The 10035-nt window shown below is 41.3% G+C and overlaps 1 protein-coding gene across 24 annotated transcripts in view; it reads right to left on the reverse strand.

Moving 5' to 3' along the window:
• Positions 1-10035, reverse strand: part of nfixa (nuclear factor I/Xa) — a 118853-nt gene that overhangs the window by 88742 nt on the left and 20076 nt on the right. The window contains exon 1 of one of the 24 annotated variants that reach the window (XM_032537169.1): positions 9270-9472. The exons of the other annotated variants lie outside the window; for them this stretch is intronic. Coding sequence (XP_032393060.1) covers positions 9270-9296 — 27 coding nt within the window. The 5' untranslated portion in view covers positions 9297-9472. Of the gene's footprint in view, positions 1-9269; positions 9473-10035 lie in introns of those variants that run through there. 24 annotated transcript variants of the gene reach the window in all.

The raw sequence follows: 10035 nt of genomic DNA on the forward strand, positions 1-10035 counted from the left end.
TATATATATATATATATATATATATATATATATATATATATATATATATATCTTTATTGAGCCTCCCTTTCCTGTCTCTGTCTTCTTTATCACCCCCCTTGCTCTCAATTCCTTACTTTCTCTGCTGGACGCCCCTGTGCCAGTTAACTCACCACAAGCCGGAGGGAGGACCGCAAGAATGCTTAAATCAGCATAATTAGGCCTGTGTGTACTTTAAACACACACGTTTCCCCCAAGCCTGGACCCCTGCCACCCGCACACCGCTGTGTACGCAGCCACGGCCCGTCTCTTTGAGTCAATAAACACAAACATATCAGCAGTCAGTCTCACACACGTTCATTCGGCATACACACAGATATACACGTAAATATATATGCAACACATGAAGTGAAAAATGATGCTGTTTCTCTCTGCCAACCAGCCCCCCTCCCCCCACGCCCCAAACCACCATCACCACACTAACATAGTTTGACCCGTTACACTGTGTACCTGAGGGGGAGGAAAGTAAATGAATTGAATATGGGGGTTGTGTGCTGAAAAGTTGCACGTTTGTTTGGAATTCTCCATAAGCAAGCCAGTAAAAATTAATGACCAGCACTTAAACAATGGCAGGGATCTCAATTGAGTTTGTGGTTTTGTCCCATACACATCTGTATGTGTTTAAGGTTTCATTGGTGCATTAACAAACAACCGCCTGCCAGCAAATCCATGGTACCTGGCTGCATATGGAGATTATCAGTTGTCATTACAGACCATTTAATAATAATCACCACCATGAAAAACAAATCTGTCCAACCATGTGATATTTGGATGGCCAATATAAGCGGCTGAGTGGATCCTATTAGTGAAGATGGTCACACAATGTGAGTAGCTTGTTATTGTCTTAATCTATTTTTTTGTGTGGGGCGAAGTGCTGCTCAACGTACTACATAAGTGTGTCAGTGCTTCTCCCTGTGAAATAAGAGCAATTATAGAGAGGACACCCATGAACTTACAGCATCAAAATACTAACCAGTACAAATCAAAAGACAGTAACTAAGGCCTTCTAAAAAGGTGTCCAATAAAAACATTACACTACCTCCCTTAGGAGCTCAAACACTCACAGCTCTCCAAGATGCTTCAGGTGCAAACAGACAACACAGGAGAGGCCCGTACTTGCACAAACGCAGCACCAAGCGCATCAAAATGATGAAATCGCATCTCGTGAAAATGCGGACAGGAAGAGAAGTGTCAAACACTAAAGGCCTGGTAGCGACTCAGCCTGCGGGTTTATATATTCATTTCCATTCTAAAGATATGCGCAGAGAAGACATGTAACTCCAGTCATGAATATCACTTATGTCACTCGTTCTGGAAGCATGGATGTGTTGCCATGGAGTTTGTATGTCATTAAGGCAAAACATCAAATTAATTTGATTTCATTTAACATCACCCGCCTCGAAACAGATACATTTTATATAGCCTCAGCTTACTTTCCTCTTGGCGTAACACTCCAGAAAGTGATTTAGAACACCATGCTTGGTCTACTTAGGAAAATATTTTGTCAGCAGCATTTGATCAAAGTGGTGTGATACTGTTCATATGAGGGTAAACACTGAAAACTAGCCACAAAGAAGCCATCTCTCCTTCTGTCTGTCTGTCTGTCTGTCCTGTCTCTCTCTCTCTCTCACACACACACACACACACACACACAAACACACACACACACACAAACAAACTAATTTCTGTGTTTGTGCGATCACACAGCTGTGGATCTTGTGCAGGGTTCAAACAAGGTAAAGATATGGTATATTACGCAATGGCTTATAGATTTTTCCACCCCTGGCGAGCTGCCAGCACTCTCAATGGGAGAGAGAGGGAGGGAGATAGAGAAAGGATCAGAGAGAGAGAGAGAGAAAGAGAGAGAGAGAGAGAGAGAGTGAAAGGATCAGAGAGCAGCACACTGTGTTCCACAAAGTCTGACTCACTAACTGGATTCACTGGCTGCCTTGCTGAGACTGCAGGCCTCTGTGACCAATAGTTACATTTAGGAAATAGGGCTGAAAAAAAGTGTGTGTGTGTGTGTGTCTGTGTGTGTCTGTGTGTGTGTGTGTGTGTGTGTGTGTGTGTATGTGTGTGTGTGTGTGTGTTACTCTCTACAGGGAGTAAAGATCGTGCTTTTGCGTCAGATATCAGATACTAGGACTGGGACGATATGCTTTTGTCCCGATTCGATTCTGTCACAATACATGGGTGGCTATTCAATTTGTATTGCAACATTCATTTATTCATTATATACTTACATTAGTAGTGCTATTTCATATTACTGAGTTTTGTGATTTTCTTTTTCTTCTTCTAAAAACAACAAAAGTTGAATAATACACTTCTAGAGACAATACTGTATATCGAGACATTTCTAAAAAATCATCTTTAAAAAAATCATCACGATACATACTGTACATAAAACAGTTTTTCCCCCCACCCCTATCATATACATTTATTAGGTCTGGTGGACATTTCAGCTTTCACTCATACCACTCAGGCAAAAAGGTCTGCTCTATATTGATCTGTCTCTGTCACACACGCACAAACAATAAATGACCTAAGGTAGTCATTCAACACAGTGGGCTGTCCTGGCTACACAGTTTGCCCTATGTTTTTCCTTCAACTACACTTTAAAGATCAAGTAAGTAAGTCACTGTTAGGCTGCTTCTTTTCTAAAAGACAATCATTAATATTTTAAGGCTTTAGATTCTTAAGCAGCATGGAAACATATTTGACAAAGCAAAACAGTCATCAGACCCCAATATTGTACTGTGAAATTGCACAAAAAATGCCTTTGACGTGAACAACAAAAACTCTAATGTGCATGCATGACAGACATTTCATTGGAGACTACTTCCAAAAGGAGACTTGGAAGAGTCAGCAAGAGAAGCTCAATCTGTTTTGAATCAGACCCTCGCCTGTCAGGATGATCAATACGACTGTTTTCTTGATTTACTTGCAGAGTACGTGACATGCATATGTTAATGAAACTTGCGTTTCTCATATCAGTCTTGTCCATATTCTTGCACCTGGATTAAGACGACAGACATACTGTTCACACGCAAGACATAGAAATGCATTCACAGAGCTGATTTGGCCTAGATCTTGCACATTGAGGTTTCCCTTACTCTTTTAATTGGGCCCTTGATGCTCGACATAGGGTGTACTTCCTTTAATTAGCTATATCTATAGTGTATGGGAGGGTGTATGAATGCATGCATGTGTAAAATCCTCTTTGAGCAACTCCAAACTAACTAAGAGCTTTAATTTCACGCTAGGCTGCATTGTCCCATTCAGTGGGGTTACCCCCACAAAAAAAGCCTCTGAGAAAATCAAAATGAGCGAAAAACACACCAACGGGCGACGGAGGGGGGGCATGGAGAAAGAGAGAGAGTGAGACAAACAACAACAACAACTGAAGTTCGTCCTTGAACAATGCAGATCTCTCGCTAACCATTACCTTTCTTTTAAGGGGAGTCTGTCCCAAGCAGCTGCTTTGGCTCTTGTATCTTCTCATCCCTCGTTTCCTTGTGGGTTCCACACGTTTCCACTATCATCTCATTACTTGCTGGCAAACTGAAGTATTTTCCATTTAAATGACTGTTAACTGCTAGTTGTTGCACATTTGATTTTCAAACATAAAAATAAATAATAGTCTTGAACAGGGATGATGTGCAATTATCAGTCAATCAACAAAAGATCTGTGGAATAATTGCATTTGTTTAGATCTGGAGTACTTTCTACTCTTATGACAAAAGCTTTCAAAAGCCAAACTAAGAGAGATGTTCTGATCATCAGCACACTGAAGTGATTCTGACTCCGCTGCTCCTCCACCACATGTCTGTCTATCTGTCTATAACATATGTGAGTGTTCAGTCTGATTTCAGAATGAGTGTGTTTTTACTTTGTGTGTGCACACATACATGTGTGTGCCATATGCCTCGGTAAACACCACTATATCATAGACTAACATAAGACCGCTATAGGCGCTGCCTGCTTCCACTGGCCACAGATCAGCCTAAACCTAATCCACACTAGGAGGCGGAGGACAAGGAAGTGGGGGGAGGGTGCACATATTCACACGGACACACACATATCGGACACACACACATGCCCCATCCATCCAGGGGACAACCACCTATTACCTTGTTGTGCCAATTCCCTCAGTTAAGCATGATAAATCCATTTTCTCTGGGCGGTCAGGAAGACTGCTCAGATAAGGGATGAGCAGAGCACCACAGTGTTGGATTAAACCAACCTCCAAGACAGGTTCACACACATTCACACAAACAAACACACACACACACACACACACACACATACACACACAGAAGCAGAAGAGGATAGTCCGCCAGCTTTCTCAGGGTTTTGCTCAGGGAGCTTATACAGGCTCTTTCATAGCAAATGTTTTAACCAAAACTAATATTTTCATTTATGCACACTCTTGACAAACATGGTGCACAATGTGTGGTTTAAAATATTTGAACTAGAGATCAGCTTGATTTAAGTTTTTTAAAAACCTCAAGAGTCAACACACCCCTAACAAAAATACCAGTAAATGTTTTCTTTCTCCATGTAATTAAATGTATTAAGACACTGTGTAACTGACTTGGACATGTTGTGCCATTTCCCACCTCCCTGTACTCCTTCCTCCGTCCCATCTCTCAGTCCCTGCCTACCAGCTCTCACTCTGGGCCAAGCAGTGTAAGGTGGACCTGGTCCGCCTCCAGCAGAAAGAATGAATAAGTAAAAAGAACACAATGTACCCCTGGGTTCTGCCTGCAACCCACTGCCGGCCTGTCGTCCTGGCACAGTTGGCAGGCCACTTCTACTCTGCCTACCGTCCGCTACAGCAAACCTATTCTCCGCTGCCTGTGCTACCAACTAGCTCTGTGTGAGCAGGATTAGTGTGTGTGTGTGTGTGTGTGTGTGTGTGTGTGTGTGTGTGTATATGTGTGTTGCAAAGTGATGCTGGCAAGGCTTGGTATGTTACCAGATCATGCAGGCCCACCTCGGCTTACACCAGCACCACAGCCGTCACCGTCCGGTCTCAGTGAAACCAGAACCGAGGGCTGACGCAGGAGAGCCATCGGCCCAAAACGGGGCAGGAGTAAGAAACACACACCTACTGTACACGTGCACACACACGCACGCACGCACACACACATGCACACACGCACACACGGCCTTGAATGAGAATTTTAATGAATAAATGAAAATACAACCAAATTGGATTGAATGAAAGATGTGCTTAACTTAGAAGATATTTAGGACAATAGCTTATAGGCCTATAGTATACAAACTGCTTGTGTGGGCTCCACACATATTGCCACACTTTATGTTCCTCCATATGCACTGATTCACTAACCGTTTTGTTTAGATGATAAGTGCCTTTATCTCCATCACCAAAGATACTGACTACAAAATGTCCATATTTTTTCTGTAGCTAGGCTATATGGCATGGCTACAGTAGGCTATGTATGGCTTTAACTGCATGCTTTCAAGTGCTTTGCCAATCTGCAAGGCTGAGTTATTTTCAAGAACTCGTTTGATCTATAAAAAAAAATCTTTAGAATTGCAAATAAATGGACATGAAGCACGTATGAGCAAGAATCGAGCAAGCAAATACAACTTTTTATTTGCGTGTGATCTATGCGGGAATTAGTGAAACAATCTCCCGCACAGTGTTAAACATCTCTTGAGTTTGCAGCAAAGCTTTTCAAAAGTTGGCAGTGTTTGTGAGTCGCGCTGTAAATTAGCAGCCCACATCTCATTTGGATAAGCGGGACTTAACTAGAGTCTGAAATAATTGATTTCAAAACGCGGCACATAAAAGTTTTAATTAACAACGCCTCCACGACCTTCAAACCGCATTCAAAACTGCATGCAAATGCATTTCCGTCACATGGACGTGAAACAATGACACTTAGCCCGTAATTTAAAAAAAAAAAAGAAAGAAAAAAAAAACTCCCGTTGCTGTTTGGCAAGTGCATGCGCACAACTTTTTGGCTGATCGGGTCCGTCACCTACCAGCCATTCCAGCAAAGCGTGTATCAGCGTTAATAATACATTGTAGATTGTTTACACCAGTTTTGCATGTTTTCTGATTTGTAAATTATTTACATTGGATCGAAGAACACAGTCTTAATGGACGACAATAGCAGTACGGGGAGCCTACAAGTAGGCTATAATGCACGTCAGTATAATATTCATGTATGTGTGTGCCGAGGTGGGCCTGCATCGTCATCACTTTGCAACACACACACACACACACACACACACACACACACACACACACACACACACGAAGAAACAACAAACAATGCGCCTTTTGCAGCAACAAACCACAGACCATTAAAACAGGCGATTAAGCAAATTAAAGGTGGAATTTAAATTACAGGTGTGAAACAGATCAGTGTCAATTATGCCCACAAGGAGGATTTCCCCCAAGTTAATTTTCGACTGATGTTATCTTGGCGTTAAAATCCTCTTAATACAAACACGAAGGATCTCAAAGAGATATGAGAGAATGCAAACAAATCAGCTGTGCTTGATAGCCATCAGCAGGACCGGGAGTCGCAATAACAGCAGCCTAAGCAGATCAATATGTATCGCTCATCTGGGCAACACGCGTCCATGCGGCGCTCGTGCGAGGCGATCCGCTGCCAATTCATTTTAATTAATGGAAAGAAAAGAGGAAACTCGATGCGAACCTCTGCCTCATACACCAGGCTTGGAAAATGATCTGCGTTAAATAGGTTGGACTTATTTTACGGAGCAAATCAAAGAGACTATTGATTAGAAAATGTCTCACTCACTGTTTAAACCGCACAGACGCCAGAAAAGTTAAGAGGAAATAAAAAGGAACAGAAATGGAAAAAGACAAGCATTTTTAAATGATGGTAAAGATTATGATGCAGCCACGGCTTCTGACTTTGTAGCCTAATAATAATAATAAAAAAAAGATGTGATGAAATATAATTTTGCATTTAAGCACTGCCTGCGGTTCTCCTGTTTCTACCAACTATAAACACACACACACACATACATATCAGAGGAAAAATAGTGAAGTTGGGCCTGAAATAACACTGAGAAGTAATCCTGTTTTCCACGGAGCTCGTCAAATAGGTGTTTAAGAAGCGGAATAAATGTTCTGCTTCATCACAGGACATAGCCTATAGGTGTAATATATTCTCAAAAAGATTCCGAAAAAATATCAATATTACCCTATTATCCCACAACACAATGCAAAACGGCGTAACTCTGAAAGGAGAGGAGGGCGGCCAGCCGTGACCTTCCTGCAACACTGAAACATTGAACCGTCCAGCCTAAAGCTAAAGCTATCAGCTGTGAATAGGCTACTTAATGCAAAATCCTTTCACAGGGTAAATTAATGCGTAAAAATTATAATGCATAAGCCTGCATAATTAAGTTGCATGCACTGTATAACTCCTGCATAACGGAAGACCTTGACCTCAGACAAAAAAGCCAAACTGCCATCTGACAAACACTGATGTTAAAAGGTCATATTCAACTTGATGTTTAAAAACATTTATGAAACATAAAACTGACTTTAACATGGGGGATGAATGTGGTATTCCGGACGGCAGAGAGAACCACAGCGGCCCGAAGCTGAAGGAACGCATGCAGATCTCATCTGTTGACTCTGCAGTGACGGAACTACATGTTTGCATCTGTGAACTAAAGCTGATTTCAAACCGATCACTTTAAATGTGTAGGCATGGACAGCTCAAACAGCGGCTGCAAGAAAAACTAAAAAGGTCATTTATGACTTGACCTTTGCTGTAAGCGGTCTGTTTAATTTACAGATCCAAATATTTACACACTGAAAACACGAAACAACGCGCATAGAGAAAATGAATAAATATCCCGGTAAAGTAGGTATTTAACCTTAGAAATAAGCAACAGATCTATAGGCTATATCTCATTTGTAATGCTTAAAGGGTAACCTGGCCCAGTGTTTTCAGCATGTCAGTATTAATAATGTAAACATTAGTTCTTGTGATACATATAATAAAGGCCTGGCTTAAGGGTGATGCCAGTCTTTGAGCTGATAAAAAGATAAGTGCCAAAAGTGCATACAGGGGATAAGGCCGAAAGGGTCAAAACGGAGTCTTTCTGTGTGCATTTCATTACAAAAACACGAGCTGCGTTCAAAGAGGAGATCTTAAGCATATATTCATATTTTATTACATTGTTCAAAGACAAGTAAAACACTGTATCACCTGCATACAACATCTAATTGAACCACGAGCTAAAACGGCCTTTGAAATTACGCACAACATAGCGAGATTTCCTTTTGAGTGAACAGTGAGTGAAACGCTCCTTTCTGTGCGTTCTTAAATGTAATGACTGTTTAATTAAGTTAACATATATATATATATATATATATATATATATATATATATATATATATATATATATATATATATATATATATATATATATATATATATATATATATATATAGTAGCTGCATTGCTTCTTTAAAGGTCAACTGTATTTTGTGATTAGCCTAATCAAACTGCAACCATGTAACTCTGACATTTCACATAACACACGTGCACCCTCCCCTCTGTCGCCTTCAGGGTGCCCAAAAAATAGGTTTTACTTCAAAAAGAGGCTTCTGAAGTGGTATAAACTCAACGAGGGACAGTTTTGAATATTGACCCTAAAGGCCCCCAGCGCCGACTGGCAGACCTCCGAAACAGCCCCAAGTCAGAAACTATCCTCGTATAAAAAAAATAAAGCATCCCACAACTCAACGAGCCATATTAAAACTCGATTCGTGCTTTATTATATCTGTCGATAAAGCCGATTATTGCCTCAGGGTGGCTGTTATTAGTCGCCAACTGTCGGGGCACCGAGCCCTTCTTCCTCTTTTTCCAACCTCCGTTTTATATAAAATAGATTTGGCAGAAGCGCCATTTTCTCTCCAAACCATGCGCAATGAGACGCATAAGAAAGCCCGTTGGAGGAGTGCCATTAAAAAGAAAGGGGGAGAGAGAGCGCGCGAGAGAGGGAGTGTGAGAGGGAAGTTAAACACTATCGGGGAAAAGAGAGCAGAGCTGGAAAAAAGTCCTTAAAACGCAACAAATGATAAGCAGCAGCACGGCAAACACCACAGCACCGTAACCACGTACAGTAGAAACAAACGGAGGCGCACCATACCGGAAAAATAGCAAAGAAGAGGAGCATGGAAAAACGGCGATTTTTTTTCATACCTGTGTCAAGCAGTAAGGGGAGTACATGGTTGTGTCTAGAGATGGAAATTGGAGTTGTTGATAATAAAGTTGGATGGAGGTTCGCTGCGGTGCCGCATTGCAAAGCCGCTGTGGCTCAGTCCAGGCTGTAACCCCGCCTCACTCACAGTGAAAGCTCCGCACTAACTTTAGGGGAAAGTTTCTGCTGCTCTCTCTCCCTCCCTCCCTCCCTCCCTCTTTCTCTCTAACTATCGCCCTCTCTCTCCCTCCCCGCTTCTCTTTCGGATCGACACAAACCTAACAATATTTAAATGACTTTTGATTTATAACAGAATCAATGCTTCGCTGAAACCCCAGAGAGGTACACGCTATCCCTACAGTGCTGTAGAGGTTGTTAGTGCGCGTTGTGGTGCTCAGTGGTGAGTTCCGTCACCTCATCGTATTTCATGGTAGCATATTTGATAACAAATTCTTATGGCATATGTGTAATAGAATATTTCCTAATATTTTCACCTGGACGTACAGTTCTGCAGTGTTATCTCTATTTATCCTGCTTATATTTATTACAGGATTTACATTTATTTTGCGAGGGAATGACTCTTCTGTGTTTTTCTTCTCTTGCAACCAACATGTAGTCATAATATTGCCGCGGTTTTACCTCATCTCGTGTTGATATGACAAATAATAACTAATCTAAGATTATATCTATGTATATGTGTCAGATGTATCATACTTTAGATAGATAGATAGATAGATAGATAGATAGATAGATAGATAGATAGATAGA

Source organism: Etheostoma spectabile, chromosome 2, assembly GCF_008692095.1.
Source record: "Etheostoma spectabile isolate EspeVRDwgs_2016 chromosome 2, UIUC_Espe_1.0, whole genome shotgun sequence".
NCBI classification, from domain to species: domain Eukaryota; kingdom Metazoa; phylum Chordata; class Actinopteri; order Perciformes; family Percidae; genus Etheostoma; species Etheostoma spectabile.